We start from the raw sequence: 21,669 nt of genomic DNA on the forward strand, positions 1-21,669 counted from the left end.
ACCAAAAAGCCTTGTTCCTCGGATAATAATAACTACAGACCGGTAGCACTGACATATGTTGTTATGAAATGTTTTAAGAGAATCATGGTATCTTTGCTGTACTCAGAAGTGAACACGGTACTGGACCCATATCATTTTGCATATAAACACCGGTGGGGCACCGATAATGCAATTAACATTATTATTATTAATTAACTGGTTCTTAGAGGACCCCAATGCCTATGCTAGGATGCTGTTTGTGGACTTCAGCTCTGCATTTAATATGCTGCAGCCCCATCTATTGATAAGCAAGTTGAATCAAATGTCCGTTAACCATAACATTATAAGATGGGACCATTCATTTTTAACAAATCTTACACAGTATGTCAACATCAATAAAAGCCTTTCTGAGCTCTCCAGTTCTGTTCACATTTTAAACAAATGATTGCACGAGCACTAGTTAAAGCAACATCATTTTCAAATTCTCAGATGATACAGCTGTGCTTGGCTTAATGCATAGAGGAAGCAGTTCATCTGTGTACATGTCAGAAATCCAAAGGTTTGTGCAATGGTGCGACAACAATAGACTAATTTTGAATGTTAATAAAACAAAATAAATCATTTTTGATCACAGAGCAGTTGGCGATCACTCACATGTAGTTATCCACAACCTTTCACTCATATAAGTACTTAGGTGTACACATAGACAGTAACCTGTGCTGGACTACTCATGTTGAGAGTGTTTGCTCCAAAGGTCAGCAGCACTTATATTTCTTGCGAAGATTAAGAGTGTTTGAGGTTCAACAGGAAATAATGATACTCTTTTTACATACTGTAATCGAGAGCATTATCAGATATGGTATTTATTCAGTGTGGTTTGGTAATTTATCAGTTCAATTGAGATTGCAGATTACCCGCCTCATCCAGACAGCTTCGAAGGTCATGGGAGTAAAACAGCATCCCTCCCTCTAGCCAATCTTTGAAAAAGCATAATCAAACAGGCAGAAAAAAAAATCAGATCCTTCCCACATCCTTAATTCTGAATACCAACTTCTTCCTTCTGGCAAATGTTTTAGGGTTCCCAAATGTAAGTCAAACAGATACAAACATTCCTTTGTTCCACTATCCATTAAAGCTGTCAATGCAAATGGCAAGGATAAACACAATTTTTACCTTTACAATCCACTTGTGTGCAATATGTCTTGTAATGTGTTATAAATGTTATATGTTGTTATGCGTTATACATGTGCAATAGAGTGATGTGCATTTTTCTGGGGGTGTGTGCATTATATTTAAATGTACAGAAGTGCTGTGTGTCCACAAACAAATTCCCTCAGTGGACAATCTTAAAATGCACTGTCAACATTGACAATGTAAATCAACTGTGCAAAACTAAAGAGATCAAGTGACCAAGTGAATATAAAGAGGTATCTTTTGGTATCTTTCTCTTATTTTGCACATTGGATGTGGGTAACACTGCTGACATTTTTAAATTCAAAACTGAACACTATTTTTAGTTGGCTCTTTTTCTTTATAACATCTTTTACCACTTGTGAGCTACTTATTCTCTATTTGCTTTATGATTTGAGCAATTGTACAATTGCAAAGTGCTTTGGATGTTTTATGAGAGGTAAACTCAAAGTAAAGATGATTTTTTAAACTGTTCTTACTTGAGGAAAACTAAAGGCATGACTTATATTCACAAAGGTTATATAAACAATATACAAGACAATAAACAAGATACATTAACTTGACAAACATTTGAAGTCACAAGAAGAGAGGGAATGAACACAGACTGGTTTTCCTAACAGTAGCTCTTACAAGCTGCAGAGTGTTGTCTAGACTCTCGGTGCTCTTGGCCATACTATAGTGGCTTAAAGGTCTGTTTTCTTTTCTTTTCTTTTAAAAAAATGATGTTAGTCTGTCTTATTTGTAATTTTGAAAATCTAAACAAACCGAGCATGTTAAATATAGGACATGGAAGGAATGACCAGAATGCAGATATGGGTTCTCCACACCGCATGCTTCAGGGAAACATATGTTTCTGAGTTGGAGACATATTTAGCTGAATTTACTAATAGTACTTTGCCCAATTTCTTGTAGCCACTGTGAAAGAACCCAACCTTTAACAAGCTGAAGTCAATAATGTTCAAACAAACCGACTTACTCTTGAGCGAATACAGTGTCTTCCATTTTTATACCAACAGACCCACCAAACCGTCTATGCAGGGTGCCAGGGCTCTTACAGAAGATGTACTCAACTTGAAATAGGGATGGAGTCCTAATAAGAAAGAGTGGATATCCATACGTCCAGTTTCTAACCACTTTAACAAGTAAAGGGTCACAGGGCAGACGGAACTTTTCCCATCAGGCAAGAAGAGTGAAGTGGGATACACTGTGAATGGGAGACCTGTCCATTTCAGGGAACACACATACACTCACACCAGGGCCAGTTCTACAGAAACCAATTAACCTACCAGCTCGTCTGTGGACTATGGGAGAAAATCAGGCAAAAGTGGACATTACATGGAATAATGGGCAAAGTTTGTGCAGATAATGGATACGCATAAGACAAAAAAAGTTTTTGAGGTTGTTTATATTAAAATACATGGAACACACATCATAAACAATGTTGAATATGTTCCCATAGCAGCCACAAAAACCTTGATCCTAAGAGCACAGCATTGACCTATTGGACTTGTTCATAGTTCAATGTCTGCAGTTACATCTTTCCACCAGCAAGTGCCACTGCAGTGCAAAACATTTTCATCTAAATCTAACCTGGTCTTAAACTTTATTTAGACAGACTAATCAAATTAGAACAGATTCACAGTGATAAAGAGACTCTTTTGTACAGCAGAATATCTACAGTTTCATTGAATCTGTAATTTGAAATTGGAGCAGTTTATTTGAAGTGCTTTTCTCTAGCTGAAGAGTTTGGGTTCAGGGGTCTTGGCTGCTGTTATACCCTCGAGTCCACAAACTCCTTTCAAAATGGTATGCAACAGTCTTCACATTCAAAAACATTCCTCCAAACAGACAATCTAATGTACAGAGAAAATATCCTTTCCCCTGAAATATTTCTAAAAGATCATCCAATATGACTATTCAGTGACAATAATGTGATTTTAAAAGTGCAATCTATCCTCCACTGGGAGAGAGGAAATGACAACTCCCATAACTTCCTAAAGTATAAAAGACAAATGGCTCTAAAAATAAAGTACCATAATCTGTGAAGGAAATTCTTATCTTCTGAGTAGAGCCCAATCATTCTCTTTCCATATTCATCATAACCTTGGAACTTTAAGTGAGATATCCATCAAGGTTTAAGAGATTGCACAATCCACCTCAAGGCAAACAGTGCACATTACAATTTTTTACAATTGTTTTGACATAATTTTTTAAAAGATGAGCAACACAAAACAAAAAATTAAGATGGCAACTTACTAACACAGTTTACTGTATTTCCATACAAAATGCAGATCTCTGAATCACCTGTTCCGCTTCTTAAATATGACTGATGACACATAAAAACCTATTCCAAATACTAAGCAAATTCATGAAAAATACAGATTTCAGACTCACCTTTAATGAAGGAATGAGCCAGGGAGCTGCTGCAGGAGTGAAGATAGAGCAGAGAGTGGGGTGTGAAACGAGATGCGCAAGCCAATCGGCATGATTTTCATACACAGGGGAATAGGATTTGACCTCTTCCTGAACTTTTACATTATTATATTTAAAGCTCCATATACTATATTTAAAATAATTTCTTATCATTCGTTTTTACTTTGCTAGGAATATTGAGAATTACTTCATATTAGTTTCAATGATTAAAATAGAAGTCTTAAAATATGTATTTTTGGTTCTTTCCTTTGCTTTTGCTTTAATGATAGAGTGACAGTTTAAAGGTTTTTATGATGAAGCGAGTAGTTTAGATGTTTGTGTGAAGAATTTACACTTTAGCAGTTATGCACTACATGTTTCAAAGCAATTGTTGAAATCTTTAAAAAATAACGTATTTAGAGACGTTAGAGACGTAACGTAACCTGAGATACAAGATTTTCTAATATTAGTTTAAGTTTCTATATTATTTTGTTCAGATTCTATCTTTCGTTTATGGAAATATGCAAGCAGTGCTGAGCTACAAGTTATTCAAAACGGTGTCCCATGTCCTTGCACTGACTGGCAGACTGGCCATGCGGTTAGGTTAACCACAAGGACATTGGTTGACAGATTTGCAGGTCCCACACATACAGCTTGCTTTTCTGTTTTATGAGACCTGTGGTCTCTCTGGCCACCCAGATACAAGTGCTGATGGAAGAAAACACCTGACATAAATTTAAATAAAGGGCATACATCGTTTTTTTATATGGTCACATTTAAGCCTAGTTGCATTCCACTGCCAGAAACGACATTGTTTTAGTCTCATTTTAACAGGCAACTGGTGTGGAAAATCAGTTATCTTACAAATTCAAAGCAGCAGACTTCTTCAGCATCAGCACTAACACAAACCAGAAGACACATACTGTACAGTACAGAGACTACGTGGAAGTGTATTTAAAACCACTAAAGGAACAGGAGAGACAGGGCTGTGGGAGTGTGGAAAAGCAACCCAGCCATGTTGTTGAAGTTGGTACTTTGGCTTCCTCTGGATAGTTTGGTGGGTGGAAACGATACTTGAATCAATGAACATCTGATCACCAATCAGGTCTTCTAATGTTCTTGTGTATTTATAAACCAGGAGAACAGGTGAGGACTGTAAAATATTCCCTGTCCTCATCTTTAGTATTCTAAATCAGAGGCGTCCAAACAGATGCCAACAGGGAGTTCCCAGAAACTGTCACTTTGGGCTAATGTCTACAAAGACATTACAGGCAGGTGCTGTCCTTCGAGCCCTGATTTGCTCTTCTTGCCCTTTGATTAATATGGGTCAATTATCACTGCACAGCACCAACAGGAATTTCTTCAAGATCTGCGTCTTGCCTCTCAATCCACCCATTATCAGAAAGTCGCTGACTCCTGACAAGGATCATGGGACCTATCCTGGAAGCTCGGAACAAGTTGAGGGCGCACCCTGGAGTGGAAGTTTATCCATTGTACTGCACACGTAAAACCTAGAGACACCTACTTGCCCAGCCAGAGTGTCTCTCACAAGCGGAAGGAAAGAGAAGCACATAGGGAAAACCCACACAAATCTGGGGAACATGCAAATTCCACACAAAAGGTCATACCCCTAATCCTAATGACAACATGCCACTCGGGCAGAAAACAACATCATCATAATTCCTTAAACTTTCAGCACTTTTCTGGAGTCTCCACTCAAAGCACTTTACAGGTAATGCGGACTTTCCACCACCAATGTGTAATATCCACCTGGATGATGTGACAGCAGCAATAGTGCACCAGTTCTCTCACCCCACACCAGCTATCAGTGGGGAGGAGGACAGAGTGATGAAGCCAGTTCATAGATGTGGATTATTACGAGACCATGATTGGTAAAGGCCAATGGGAAATTTCGGGAAATTCAAGAAACACCCTGGGATTTTTAAATGACCACAGAAAGTCAGGACCTCGGTTTGACATCTCATTCGAAGGACAGCACCTTATTTACAGTATAGTGTCCCCATTACTATACTGGGGCATTATGACCCACACAGACTGCAGGGTGAGCGCCCCCTACTTTCCCCACTAACACCTCTTCCAGCAGCAACCTTAGCTTTTCCCAGGAGGTCTCCCATCCAGGTACTGACCAGGCTCACACCTGCTGAGCTTCAGTGGGTTACCAGCTGTGAGTTGCAGGGTGATTTGGCTGCTGGCGCCAACAGGAACAATAATATAACATTTCTATGCACACAAACTGTAAATTTATCCCATGAATGGTAAAGTTTAACAAATGGTACCAATGTGTTATTGTTCCGTTTACTAAAAAGAAATGCACACGCAAGTGCACCAAAAAATCTTCAGTTCTTCTAGGCCACATTTACTAAGCAACCTTTACTTCCTCTTCCTTTCGTAAGTCTGTTTGCTCATTCTGTTTGTTAACCGTAACGCATAACATATTTAACATAAACTGGAGGGGAAAAAAAGTATTTTTGAGGTTCTTTTATGGCAAGGCATACTTTTAACTTCAACCCACCTGTAAATTAACAGCCTGCACAAGACTTGACGATGTGTCTCCACAGGATTCCATGCGTGCAGTTTGCAAGTCTTCTTATAATCTGGACTTCAATAGCACAATGATAGCTCTTGAAACTGCAATGTTTGTTTTACCCTGTCTTCTAATTAAATTTAAAAAACCAAAAGGATTGAAACCTAAATATTTGTTTTACCATTTCTTTCGTCTGCTGAAATTAAAAAAACAAAAGAGAAAATGTGAAATCAAGTCTTGAGAATTCAAAAGTAAACTCTAAATGTGGTGGATGTTAGTCAGTGGGTCTTTTGTCAATGCAAGTGTACATTTTCCCATATTTCTGCGATTACAAAGTTCACTGTGCGGTAAGATCAGTCAACATTGCCACTCCTTTTCTATTTTGGAAGTGTGTAACATCTCCAGCTACTGGAAAGGGCTCCACTGAGAAAGTGAAGAACAGAGACTCTTAAAACTAGACATAAACCTGGAAGGTTTTGGGTTTGAAACCTGCGGTTGAGCACTGTTGTTGTACCTTTGAGCAATCTTCTTCACCTCAACTGCTCTAGAAAAATGATAAATTTCTATGTAAGTTCTGCTGAATAACAATCAGACAGGTAATAATAATAATAATAATGAATACTGGGATCCATTGAGAAGGCTGTTTGAGCAGACTTTTAAGATGCACATCACTGAATCACTCAAAGGATTTCAGGTGTCGAGAGGACACAGAGAGGAAGAGTGGCGTGTCTGTTTGAGTCAGACTACCGCGGGTGGCAGACTCCCTCTTCTGAAATTAAGGAAAAGTTTTCTGCTACTGTTGCTATTATTGTTCATCAGGTTTTTACCCAAAACTGACTTCATCCTGAGCAGCTTCCTGCCAGCTCACTTACTAACAAAATATATGTCTGTAAATATAGATTCTTGTAAAGAAAAGGTATAATTATATTTAAATGGGAGCATTGCCAAACAGGGGTAAACTTTGTCAGAACTTGTTAAGACTTAGTAGTAAAACATTTCAAGGGCTTTTGAAAAACTGCGCTTCAGTCTTGTCGGACGTGGACCTACACCCTGTGCTCATCGAGCTCTGTGTGGCAGCCTCTTCCAGTGGCACTGTGTGAGAAACAAAGGTACGCAGTCCTTTATGACAGGAGCCTGTTCTTCAGTCTCAGGCAACGTTTCTTTTCAGCTAACAGTGGGCATTAGAACTACCTGTGCCCCAGACCTACTGTGCTCTGTCACAAAGGACAGACTCCACATGTGGGCATGAAAACGTCAGCACTGTGGATGTGGAAAATAACCCTTTGAACAGCAACATTTGAAGCTTATTTATTACTAAATAATAAATTCACTGAGTGAAGCTGATTTAAAAATAAATGGCAACAATAATAATAATTATTATAACTCAGGGATATTTTAAGGATTTCCTGTGTTTTCAATTACAAGAAGCCTTTGAAAGCTACTCCAGTAAATGTGCTTTTCTGTGGTAGCCGCCTGAGGAGACAGAAGCACTCAACACTGTGTTGAACCACAAAACACTTCAAATTAGAGTGTTGTGATTAGCTCATGTCTGTGCTCCTTCACTTCATTTCATAAGCAGCAATTATCACTAATTCATATTTGATGCCTTTACTTCAGTGGTAAGAAAGGTGGCCCTAAGCCAGTTTAAACACATTATAGACAAATCCATAAAATCACAGCTGTTTCCTAATAAGAACATTCATGTTTGCTGTTATAACCACTTTCTAAGAAATGTCTTAATGAAAGAGTCTCAATTCATATTAGCCAACAAGACTCCAGTATAAATTAATTTGTGCACCTGGTTTTGTGTGGTCTTTGTATCACTGGAGAGTACAGAAGGCCTGCAAGTCTTCACTGCACAAATGAGTCATTGATTTGTATAGTAATGTCTGGTATAGTAACAGGCTTAATTAAGTAAGCATCTTACTCTTTTCACTACAGATCCACACTTATTTCTATTTTATCAATGAAACATTGCTTACTCTTTCGAGTCAGGTTCAATTGTTTTAATTCAGCAGAATGTCAAAAAGAGAGAATATGAGGCACTACAACATCTCACTTGGTAAAAAAAGGCAGAAAGCTAAAAACACAATTTTCAAAAAAGTGCCCACAAAAAGTGCCCTCTGCATGTAAGAAAATAAAAAAACAATTGTCTAAAAACTCTAATTCACCCAAAATCAATCATTACAATTCATCGCATATAGACAATACCCCATATCCCTAATCTGTATATTAGTGGTGGTTCAGTAGCTATGAGAAGAATTCAGTCATTCCTTGGCTTTGATGCTTGGCTGTGCAAGGTGCAGGTCAGTCAGCACTCCCTCATGAGGGCGTGACAGCACAAGGGTGGGCTGCAGGAGGTGAAGGGAAGTGAGCAATGCATCCTGGGAAGGAAGAGCTCATCACCCAGCTGTGCACATAAAGAAAAGAAATGGCATGAGCTGGGAGTTGTCCTGTTTCCCAAGTGTTCATTCCTAATTCAGGCCTTTCCAGGAGGTTCAGTGATGGCTGATTGTGGGGAAAGAGGTGTGTCCTTCACCAGCAGCACCACAAGGGCGGCGTTGCCTGCAGGAGTTGCTGCATCTCCAGTAACCCAGAGAGCCCTGCCTCCTAATCCCAACGCATCTCCCAAAGTCAGCAGAGGGCAGCCAGCGGGAGAATCCAGGTCATGGCTCGGCAGCACTGTGACCACGGCCCGGACCCGCAGTATCTCGATCACGGATCCCAGTTTGTGCTCTAGAACATTCCCTTATTTTCCTGTTGAATTGCTGTTTCTTGTTGTCATTACCTAATTTATATTGGTTGCTCGAGAAAGAGACCTGAAGGTTTCACACTCACTACGTAAAAAAAGACTAAAGATTAAAAAGGTGCCCATGAGCTGCAATGGGTGTTCCTGCGGCAGTGTTTTCTTTATCAGTCCCATTCAAAACATAGAGAAGGGTGAAGATGGAGCAACAAATCATTAAGACAGGCAAAGGAACTGGGCTGGAGTTTCTGTTTCCTGCTTCTACCCCTTTCACTACATGTTTACTGCTTCACAGGTCAGGCCTTTTGGCCTCACGTTCTTGTAGCCAAGGGGTTTCCTGTCTCTGTGGAGCTTGATTTCTCTGACCGGAGGCAGATTACCTTTTTGTTATATGGCATGAAAATGAAAGATGTGAATTCCTTCAAGCCATTTCAAATAGTTTTTTTTCCAAATCAGTTACACCCTTTGTTATTGGAGATGTTCTCTACACATAGCAACAAAGATAAAAGGCTTTAAATCCCACATGGATTGTTGATGGAAATTCACTGAAGCGGTATGTGTCTTAAAGAGGAAGTGAGGAAGACCTGCCAATAGCTAATAAACTAAGTTAATGTATTTCTTTTGATGGAAATTCAAATTTATGATTCTCAAAGTCTTTACAAAGAGTAGGTGAACTGCAACACAACATTCCCCTGGATAAAGCCAAGATAAGTGGATAAAGGAAACAATTATTTACAACTTTCACTAATATCATTTCTTTCACTAATATCATTTCTGATTTATACTTCCTCAATCATGAACCATCAACTGAATCCTTCAGACAAAGTATGAGCTCCTTAAGCAGTTGCAACTACTCCATCTTTATAAATGCTATTTTGAGTCCCAGGATAGCATATTTTATTCAACACAATGTAAAAGTAATTAAACAGAAAACCTGAAAACACAGTTTGATGAAATATCTAGACAGACAAAATATAAATGTGTTTTTTTATGAATCTGTGCTTTTAACAATTAGTTTGTTATATAACCATCTAATTTGAAACTGATAAGATTTTAAGTCTTAACTTATGGCACCTTTTAAGCCAATCAAATGTTGACATGTCACAGGATGTGCCACTTACAGAACCCACGTCACTGCCGGGTAGTGATGTGACCCAGGCACGAGCCTGCCATTACTGGATAATATAGCTCAATCTTCACTGAGAGCCAGTGCCTTTAATGGGTGAAGCCTCTCAAAACACCGAAAATGTGGTTCTTTGTCAAAAGAATTTAGTTACCAATCAGCCTGGTTTATTCCTATGATATTTAACTGCTGCTGGAGAAATAATCACAGCATACACCTTCCTCTGAAACAAGCAATACCGAGCCTCCCGCTGCATTGCCAAATAGATACAATAAAAAAGGACACTTAAAACCTGCAACATTTCAGATCAAGACCTAATGACCTGAAAAAGAAAATCTCAGACAGGCACTTACCATCGTCTTTGCGTAAGAAGCATCTCCACAGACATATGCACAGGCACAGAACAAGTAGGGCTGCCACTGCCGTAACTGTGATGAGAATCGTCAGAGCTGTCCCAACTGTAACAGAAGCACACAAGACATGGACTGTGACAGCCTGTGACAGTGTGAGATGGGCATCACTGCAGAGCAATAGATGTACTTCCAAACACTTCCTTTCCACGTCCAGCAGATTCAAACAAGAGACTGTTTCCCCGGCAGTTTTGGGTGTTTCACTTCCCACATTTGAACCTGTGTCCATTCATGGCAAGAGAAGAATCTATGTAACAGCTTTAATCAATAAAACATCACATGCCATACTGTAATGGTAGTATCCCAATGTCTAAAAAAACCTCTCCAAGAGTAGTTAATCAAAACAGCATTCTGTATTGCAGTCACAACTATCTGAAGTCCTGCTCCAACGATAACAACCAGAAAGATACAAATTACAGAATATGTCTAACATCGTAACAATTAAACATTTTGTAGAATGCAGAGTATACAACTATGATGTGAATTGTACAATACTTAGAAAGGCCCCAGATTATCAGTCAATATTTAAAACTAAGATGTGCTTGGAAGTACAAAAATGATAAGAGTCATGTCCTACGAAGGACACAACAGAGCACCAGTGGGCTCTTGGTACCTATATATCAACCCAAGGATTCAGCTGTTGAATATTCTGATACACACCTCTGTCGCCAGGCTGATAATAGTTAATCATATCACTCATTGAACGTTCCACTGTGTGTGGGTTGTTAGCTACTATATTAATTAAACCACCTGAACTAGAACCACTTCTTATTTGAATTGAATGTGTAAAATATGTATTCTTTAAGCAAAAGTTTAATGTTTATACCATTTAAGACAAGAGTATTAAATAATACTACATTACTAAGCATGTATTACCCATAAAAAACTTCAGTCATGTACTACAGTCTGTTTCTATGACATATCTGTAGTCACACTCTTTGCCATTTTACCCTGAATATCAACATCTGGAAAAATGAAACACGTGTTTCTTGGCGTTTGTTTTACTTTTTTGGGTTTTTTAACATTTGGGAAAAACAATATAATATATTTCCGTCTTTTTAAGTACTTCATATATAAAACCTTAAGTCACATAATTGTATGTGACTGAAATAACTCTTGGCAACAAACCAGGAAAAACAAGAGTTGCCCCTGACATGTTTTTTTTGTCTAAGCAAATTATCTATACAAATCCTTAGAAGACAACACTACAGACACCAAGTAATGGCTTAGCAAAACTGCCATCATAATCAAGCATGATTAGAGATTGCAGAAGGCCCGCTATAAATACTTTGCAGAGTAAAGACTCTTTACTCTAGTTGACAGTTCATTTTAAAGTGTTATTCAAAAATTAGGCCTTTAATTAAAAAATGGAGATGTTTCTAATTTTGTAACAGTGTAGTTGATATTCATTAAGGAAACCGTTATTGACTAACATGGTCACAACTCACTGATTGCACATACACTAAAAATAATCATTAATATAGTCTACAAAGGCATATATTTCCTTAACTTGATTAGCAAACTCCAGCCACCTCTGGTGATTACTGCCTAGTGTACAAAAAACATGGGTACTTTGGCAACACAATCTAAATAATTTCTATGATTTCCACTGCCATGCACTCTGAGAAAATCTTCAAGTACTATTCAAGCAGTACTCCATATTCTAATAATGTTGAACCACACTGGAATTGATTTTTAAAAATCAATTACAGAATCTCCTTAAAGGGGAACTGCAACCCTATTTTTATATTTCAGCGTTCGAAAGAATCAGCATTGATGAGTGAATTTCAAACTACAATAAAGTTAAATGTACACTGTCACATGTAAAATGTCACCTCAATTTTCGTCACAAAATAAGACAAAATGTCAGGGTATGCACAGCACCATGCTCTGCGATTCAGAACGAGGCAATCAGTATTGAATCAGTCTCAGAATTGCAACTTAAAAACTCAGAATTCCGACTTTATATCTTGCAATTGCGACTTCACAACATCACACATTTCATTGTCTGTCCTTTTGTTATTGTAACGGATTCGGGTTTTAGGGCTTGTGCCCTCGCCGCTCCCACCCTAGTTCGTGACTCACTGCATTGGCTCGAACCCAGGTCTTCCCAGCTGAGCTACAGAAGACCTTCTTTTTTAAGTAAAAAAGGACATACAATGGAAATACGTAAAAAGTACAAGTTTCAGCTTTTATAACTGTGAATTCCTCTGGATGTGAAGTGTTTATTTCTGTATCTTTTTTTTAACATTCTCCAAATGGTCTAAAGTCTCCATTTTTGTATTTCTGGTGTTTAAATAAAAACTTTTTAAAAAAGCCCACCGTCCACTATTCCATCCAGGTACTATGGAAGCCTTACTGGCGGAAATGGGATTCCATAAAAATTAGTGTAATAAATTTTATTTTTATCAGGGCACTGTACAAGACAAGTCTTCAGGCCTACAGATCCTATGATCCTGTACGATTTATGAATCTAGTGTAATGGACCGGCCGATATACAGGTTTTACAATCTGGTTGCAGTATGGTGACAGCACCGCCCTCCCCTGCGCATAACAGGGATGCATGAACTAGGGTGGGAACGGCGAGGGCACAAGCCCTGGAACCCGAATCCTTTACAATAACAAAAGGACAGACAATGAAATGTGGGCTATTTCGAAGTCACAAATGTGAGATAAAGAGTCACAATTGCGAGATATAAAGCCGGAATTCTGAGTTTCTAAGTCGAAATTCTGAGTTTTTAAGTCGGAATTCTGAGATACTAAGTCGCAATTGCGAGATACCATAGTGTGTTTTATTTTACTCCCTGGTGGAAACAGGCTTCCATAGAAATGTCTGCTGCACAACCCGTACTTATTTGCTCATTCATCCCATTACATTATTCATTACAGTGACAACTGAGAGACCAGGGGTTTACGACAACATGGTGACTTACAGTACTTTCACAAGGTTCCTGATTTTGTGCTTAATTTGAAATTTGTTAAATTTTTCTATACCGTCAATGAATTTATTTTGTTACCAAGATTTCATAACCAGTCTGAGAAATTGGGACTGGAGATCCCTTTGAAAACTTTTGGTGGATTAAGGGTCGGTCCAGTTTTATTTATGCACATTAACATTATTTGAACATTAGGAACATTATTTTATTTAAGAATAACATCCCACCAATTACATTATACACAAACACAAACCACATGATAAGTGGTGAAGTAACTTCTACAGATCTGGAAAACCAAAAATACAAAGTAATGTTAATTTAAGATTAAGATTTAATGTCAAGATACAAACAAATCGTTATAGCCTAGAAGTTCATCATATTACAAGGAAAACATAAAGAAATTCCCAACAGGAAATGAAATGACAAGTGATAATCGGATTCATCTGTGAAAGTATTTTCCCACTTAGCTTGCCATGTTTAATTTGAGTTTATACTGCTGATAAAGTTCAAGAGCTTTTGTCATGAGAATCTTTATCTAAGTGTCAGAATTTTTATTTTTAGTTTCCTGGCTTGGAGTAGCTGTGTTAAATTCGCTTAAAAAATCCAGCTGAAAAATTACGAGCTCAGCCAGGAGGAACAGACAAAAGTCCCATCAGAGCCAGCACGCTCAGTTCCTAATGCATCAAAGTTGCATTTTTGAGTGTTTAAGCCAACAAATGAAAAAAAATCCATCTAAAATTACGATTAACTAAGCCTGTTGTGACATTCTGCTAGATCTGTGAACATAAACTGCAATTCTCAGGACCTTTATACAATAAAGAGAAGACAACCATAAATCAGTAATTCACTGAATGTGACAGAAACATTTCTGTATCAGAACAACATTAACAACATTAAAGTTCAATGTTAATACATAAAAATATCCATATAAACAATCTGTCTTCATCAAATATATTGATTTTTTGGTTTTCATCTGGAATATTGTAAATCCCTATTAGCTGGAGATTCTGCAACCTGATCGATTTTAAAATTAGTTTCTGCTAAATAAAATGTTTCCACCACTTGAAAAACACACATTCCCTTACATGAAGACCTGTATTAAATTGCACTAATAAAAGTAACAGTCTTGTAAACTTTAGCCTATCTATATCAAACAAGCAAAAAAAACCTATTGCCCACTGTCTTTTCAACCTCCACTGTTTATAGACCTATTCCAATGTTAGTTATTTGAATGATATTAAATATCAATCAAACAGATAAGCTGGTGGGAGCTTACAGAAGCTGCTTAAAAAAGGGATGAAAAAGTACATACACATCTTTCTAAACTGACAGACTGGAATTTGAGATTAGTATTTTATTATATTTCCAAACTGTTATGTTAACACTGTCGAACCAGTGATATGAAAAATTCTTGATTTCGGCATTCATGGACTGCATGTTAAATATGGTTTGAAATAACGGGGAGGAACAGCAAAGACAACTTAACTGGCACAGCATGATTTCCATTCATAAGAACGTAAGATACAGTACTTATGATTTCTTAATTAGTTAGCTTTGCGACCATGAGCCCAGGGTCTGGGTGGGAGAACCGAAGACTTGTTCATACAATACACAGGCCACTAGGAGCGCAAATCTGTGTTCTTCACCTCTGACTTATGTGCCAGCCCACACCAGACACTACCACAGAGATTTTATTTTGCCAGACTCTTGAGTGGCTGTGGGGAAGAGATAATGGTTGGAATAAGAAACAACAAAATTGTCTTGTTTTCTGTGGCACGGCATATGTGTTTTCACAGAGAGTAGGGAAATAGGACTACATCACTTTAACTGTAAAAGTAACTCAGTTTGATCCATTCAGCCAACGCACAGTAACTTTCTGGAAAGGCTGTATGTGTTTATTTTCAAGAAAGACCTTTCAGGGTGGTACAATGTTGACACAGATGGGATTCGAAAAACAAATGATATGGCGCTTACCGCTGGCGAGCACTTAGTTCAGAAAAAGGCTTTTTTTCCCCCCAACAAATATCACGTGGCTGTTCTACTTCTTAGCGGGGGCACTTTTATGATGAAAAGGACCTTTAAAGGCCTGTCCACATCCATGCTATGGAAAAGATTCATCATTTTTTCTTCCTTATTTTAAAATAACTACTGAACTGCTACATTCGGTCATAACATCTGTCTCTGTCAGAAATAATTCTACCAAGAATCCCTCCATGGCCTTACAGAGAACATCATCATCAGCTTTATAACTTCTCTAAGGGTTTTATATTGCTGGTCAAAGGCTAATAGAGATGGTACATATAGTTTTAAATGCAAAACTCAAACAAGATAATGTTTGCTCCATCTGATTATAACAACTTGACAAATTATATTACATGACATTGTATTTCCAGGATGGAAAAAAAAATTCTTGCAGATTGTGATAAATACTATCACACAGGGGAAAACTAAGAACTGTGACCTGATATGTGACTAACACACTTCATTATTATCTTTGTTCTTCTGTTGGCTGTGCTGGACGAGAGATTGTGTATTCATAGTATAAATGAATTATGCCTTTTACGAGCAGGGTATTGCATTACAAACTTTAATTTTAGGGCCAGATATTCAGGAAGCGGATGTGACCTTCTCTCTTGATGCCACTAGAAATGCTGACAAACAAAACCGGTTAATGAGGGCGAGTCAAGAAAAAGCACTGGGGATCTGTGGATGCCACTGGACATTTGATCAAGGTCAGCTTGCCTTTGCACGATGTCTCACCCCACTGCGTTCTCACAGACACCTCCCTCCTAGGACTTCCAGGTGCGGAAGGGAAACAAGAAACCTGAAGCCTCTGGTGGCATGCAAACACCACCTCACTTGAATAACAAGTATAACTGGATCTACTTCCATCTTTAAACTCTGTGAAAAACTGTCAACAGCGCACAGCAGTCTACTGCATTCAGTGCTACTGAGTACATACTGTAGCACTTGTCCGGAACATGAGCAAGGAAGAAGGAGGAAGGTGGATGTTCTGCCTTCCGATGGTCCAGTGCTCAAATCAATCAAGATTTTTTTGGCATCGAAATAACTTAATACAATCTGTGAATATTGAAGAGAAATGAATCACAGGAAGAAAGACGGGCAGCTTCACCAATTATTTCTGTCACTCATGAAAGTTAACAGTCGGTTCCAAAAACCCAGACAGTGCAGAATTCTCCAGCAGCAGGCTGGAGGAGCCAAGGCTTGAGCCTTGGGGAGCAGCAGCACTTGCTACCGTCTAGAGAGAGCGTTTTCTCTCAGCCTGCCAGCAGCCATGGTCAGGGGCAGAGGGACAGCGATGCCTGTTATCTTTCTACAGGCAAGATTCAGCATTTTCACATAGTGAAACCTTTCAGTGAGCTACCATGATAAAAGCAGAAAAAAGGGTACTTTTAATGACAATAAACTTGTCATTTGCAATAAAGCCTTTTCAAGCCATGGCAATGGGGAAAGATAAGTAAATCCAGGTTAACACCACAAAAATATCATAGCAAATTACCGTGGCAAACTTTTTAAGGAATTACACTTTGCATTACACAATGAGGACAGAGTGGATGAGTGTTACTCCCTGCCATTCTGAGAACTGAATTGTGGTACAAAGTATACACTGATAGCTGGCATGTGGTGAGTGGACTGGTGCACTTTTACTGCCATCGCATCATCCAGGCGGGGGCTGCACATTGGTGGGAGGGCAGTTCAAGGGGAGTCCCCAATACCTGTAAAGCACTTTGAGTGGAGTGTTCAGAAAAGTGCTATGTAAGTGTAAGGATTATTATTAGAGAGGCACCTGTATTTAAAACCAATTCATCTGATAATACACTGTTGATGTGAATTCTCTGAAGCTGATCTGTGTTCTGTGAGAAAGTCCCTAATCCAGTGTATAATACACACATATATAATACAATATAATATTCACATGCAAGAAATTATCATTATTATTTACTTCTGAGGACCCCAAACAGACACACCAGTATACAACACAACCTGAAATTTTTAACAGCTCTTTAGGATGGTTGTGCTAAAGAATCCTTCAACAGCTGAATCCGGGGGCTTAAATAAATAGAAAATGACTCACTTTTGGTGTTCAGAGTAACTCCAATAGGCGATTCTAGGCCTCGGTGGTGGACTATGCATTTGACGGATTTCTCATCCAATAAACTGGCTTGCACAAATAAAGTGCTTATGACCAGTGTGGTTCCATCTGCACGGTCTTTTGAGGAATGGCTAACATTAAACGTCCTGTTGTCAGTCTCTACATTCCATGAAATCTCCGGAGCTGGTTTCCCGACAGCAGAACAGTTGGCTCCAATGATTCCAGGTCCTAGAGATCTGTAATCCAACTGAGGCTTTGGCAAAACTGAAACACAGAGAATGAATAACATTAAACATTCATACTGCAAAACATAAACCAACACTTTTCCCCCAGGTGTGTAAACAGATACTTCACCGTCCTTTTAATCCATATGCTAGGTGCTCTAAAATAAAATACCTGCGTGTTTTATACTGTTGGTTTCGTCAGAGTTCAGGTAAAATTGTCAAAATAGAAGTGGACATATGAAACCTAGATTATGAGTCTCTACTATTTAAGGATGCTTAACATATTAAAATATCAGAATTACACTACTAGCTACAATGGTCATTATGGTCATTATTTTACAGGGAACTTGCGGATATGAGGCTAATTAAAGAGTCCCCATTGGCAGCACACTACACTGCTACACTTTTCAATACCACTTTGCTAATGAGAGAATATTCAGGCAGCATTACTTTATAACTAACCCTCGTATAATGCTCATATGAAAACAAATTGTCCTTTACACCTTCTTTAGCTCTGAACGGGCCATGTTTGGTGCCCAGCTTGCCTGCCATGTTTGTGCTTGAGATGGGAACTGGTACCTGATTCTCCAGTTGTCAACAACAGATTGGTATTCTGTCTCTCTATAATATTAAGAGGTACACCAACACTTTTGACTAGTTGTCCAAAAACTACAAGATTGTTATAACATGCAATATATTTCACTATAGTTATAAATTATAAATTGCAATAGTAGACAGTTTTGCTATAGACACAACTCGGTCTCTGCAGATGCAATACTGTTGGCAGGGCCTGTTTAGACTAACAGGCTAGTCCGGTTTCAATATTAATGAACCATTACAAAACACAGGAGTCAAAATGGATTAAATAAAAGATGATGTTGAACTGTCTGAAAACAACAGTACAACTGCTCATGCCTTTGGTGTTTGAAGTGTTAAACTGGAAGAAGATGCATCATCTGGAAACAGAAGAATAGCTGTTTACTAAGAGCACAACAGAAAGACCCTGTAGTATGTGAACAGAAACAGGATACATTCACTCTGTAGGCTGTGATCTGAATTAATTAAATTGCTACAATAGCTTCTTTCATGGTTTGTTAGAAATCCTTTTTCTAAATGTCTTATTTGCTTTTCAGCTGGCATCTGACAGTTCCATAATAAAGAATCTTTAGCACACTTTTCTGTGCATTTCTGTGACAAAATCACATTAACCAATTAGTAGAATGATTTTTAAAGCCTTCTGTTACAGAGCAAAGACTTTGAGAATCAATTTTGCTGCAAATAATCTTGCAAGACATCTAGAAAAGAGATACATTTTGGAATTCTCAGTGAATTTCACATGATTATGAATAAAGAACATTTTGCAAAAGTCTTTGAATGTTAAAACATTCTAATTGCTAAGTAATCCAAGGACCAAGGACTCTCATCCAGCCATTTCTTGAAAGAAACCAGCTTATCATTTTCTTCAACATGGCCAGCGTGTTTCAGACATCCACAACCCTTTGTGTAAAAACATCTTCTACTGTGTCAACAAACTTCATATAAACATAACAGCAATTAAACACTAAATAAGGCACATAAAGTACCGGTGCTTTTATTTTTTGTTAGGCGATTTAAAACTTTAATGCACAACAGTTGTAATGATGAAAACTATGTGGCACTACAGCGCTCTCGTTATTATACACTGATCAAACCTCTCATACTGGGAAACAATGGTGGAGAAGGACAGGCACTGGAATCTGCTCCATAGTTCTAACAAATTATCTGACTGAAAGAACGTTAATGTCTTCCCTGGTCTAAAGCTGCTGGTGATTTTAAAAGACCTATTAAAGCTGCTGAACTGTGATACTTCCTAAAAGCAGTTGTGCAGCTTGGCTATGAGGGGTCACTTACAACTGGCAATTCTGTTCAACAAATATATGTACAATATATGTACCCTAAGACCTATTCTCTTGAGTTTTATAGAAGTAATAGCACATTTCAGATCTCAGGGACAGGATTTCTTTAGAATCTTTAATCCAGTGAATTACAACAGTCAAAAGCAACTAATCATTTCCTTAGCTCATCGCCTTTCCTAGTAAGATGAGGATCTACAAATGACTTCAGTTTCCTGAAAAGTATGGGTATCACCCATAGGTGACACTACAACAAACAGGGAGTAGTATCTGTATCACCAAGAAGGGCTGAGAGCCTTGCAGAGGTTATTAACTCAAGTTCTGCATGTTGGGGAACTATGCAGATATGCTGTGCATATTCTGGGACCCACCAACGAGTGTGCACTCCTAGGGAGTCTGGCCAAAAGGAACAGTGAACGCTGTATGACCTGTAATTAGGCAAATTCCTCTGTCTGTAAGGGTCGAAAGGGTACTATAGAGGGAAAAAAATATAGCTTTGCTATGATTAGAAGCAAGAGTGGTGGCTGCTTTGAACAAGCTATTAACACATAATCATGTTTAGTAAAAATACCTTTATAAGGACATATGATGTTCCTCAAAATAGTTCTTGCATCATCAAATAGTTAATTATTGTTTGCCCACTATCAGCTCTTTTAGACTGTAATTTAATGTGCCCACTTCCTGACAGTGCCGATATTTATTATTTTTATTTTAAATAACACAAGCCTCCAGCATCTTCTGACCTCGAGTCCAATTACAGGAAATACAGCTAAAGAAAAACATTGAGGCCACTGTTGTCAGGTTCTATTAAAACCTTCTGAAAGAGAACAGCGTTTTAAAGTCAAGCACACTTGCCATAGACAGTGAGGCAAGTGACTCCTTTCTTGGTCCCGTATGGGTAGGTGTTGAACTCGCATGAGAAGCAGGCGTCATCTTCCGGTTTCACTGGCGAGATGGAGATCCTGGTTTCTTGCAGACCGTGGCTAATCGTAAAGCGGTCTTTGAAGAGGTCCTTGACACTGCCTTTGTCCATCTTGCTGTAAGAGGCAATGTCCGCCTTGGACCCTGGAGTGATTTTTCTCCACAGGACCTGCTGGACGTGCTTGACGACCCCATAGCTGCACTGCAAGTCTGTGGATTTCCCGCTCACCACAGTCTTGTTGCTGCCTGGTTTCACCTCAGCTGGAAGAACAGAACAGGAGAAATCCTGGCATCAGTGCTGTAGGACCTGACCTGACTTGGGTTCATTCCAAACTTACTCCTTGCAGAAAGACAGACACCTGTAGTGTGTGACATTTCAGGAATAACTGAAAGGCAGGGATGGCCTTGTCAAAAAATAGCCATTGAGCTATGTTTGGAAATATTCTGTACAGTTCTAACACATTCAGTATTCTGGGGCATTAGGACCCACATAGACCACAGGGTGAGCACCACCTACTGGCTCCACTAACATCTCTTCCAGCAGCAACCTTTTTTCCCAGGAGGACTCCGATCCAGATACTGACCAGGCTCACACCTGCTGAGCTTCAACAGGGCTGCCAGTTGTGTGTTGAAGGGTGATATGGCTATTGGCAAGCCATTTTCTTTTTATCGACACAAATAACACCTCTGGGAATACCAGACTTTTCTGGGTTGTGAAACATGTGAATTACAGAAATTCAGCTTTATTTAAAAGCACCAGAAATCAGGGCAATGTGTTCCGATTTGAGGGCTTTTCGTTATTTCACAGAGATACTAGATATCTCTGTCATAACACCTGTGATAACATAAGATAACACCCCCTGCCCCATGCTAGACTAACTCAGATACTCTGTGTATATTTTATTCCAACAGAAAGAATATTTGCTGATGACACAGCAATGTTTGTTTTTTATGTCATAGAAAGATACATATTTGTTAACCAATGTCTATTCTTCTGGTGAAGAAGTCATTTTGCTGTTACTTCCAGGAGTGGCTTACCCCTTACCACTTCAGTCTGTGTGGAAAATATCTTCTTTTCACCACAAACCTCAGTTACTGGTTTGTCAGGCTACTGGGCCTCCACATTGCTAAAGCAGTCATAGCTAGCCCAGGCCCTGAACCGTCACAGCCTTTACA

At 38.7% G+C, this 21,669-nt stretch overlaps 1 protein-coding gene across 5 annotated transcripts in view; it reads right to left on the reverse strand.

Moving 5' to 3' along the window:
• Window positions 1-21,669, reverse strand: part of LOC148676263 (OX-2 membrane glycoprotein) — a 40,439-nt gene that overhangs the window by 8,198 nt on the left and 10,572 nt on the right. For 2 of the 5 annotated variants that reach the window (XM_088606158.1, XM_088606169.1), the window contains 4 exons: window positions 20,428-20,754; window positions 17,439-17,720; window positions 10,350-10,481; window positions 6,116-6,202 (listed from right to left, as the gene is read on the reverse strand). In XM_088606158.1, the coding sequence (XP_088462284.1) occupies window positions 6,123-6,202; window positions 10,350-10,481; window positions 17,439-17,720; window positions 20,428-20,754 (821 nt within the window). In that variant the 3' untranslated portion in view covers window positions 6,116-6,122. Of the gene's footprint in view, window positions 1-6,115; window positions 6,203-8,118; window positions 8,538-10,349; window positions 10,482-17,438; window positions 17,721-20,427; window positions 20,755-21,669 lie in introns of those variants that run through there. The other 3 variants (XM_088606127.1, XM_088606137.1, XM_088606147.1) reach the window with 3 other exon arrangements.

The sequence above is a fragment of the Lepisosteus platostomus genome, chromosome 2 (assembly GCF_059453375.1).
Source record: "Lepisosteus platostomus isolate fLepPlt1 chromosome 2, fLepPlt1.hap1, whole genome shotgun sequence".
Classification (NCBI taxonomy): Eukaryota; Metazoa; Chordata; class Actinopteri; order Semionotiformes; family Lepisosteidae; genus Lepisosteus; species Lepisosteus platostomus.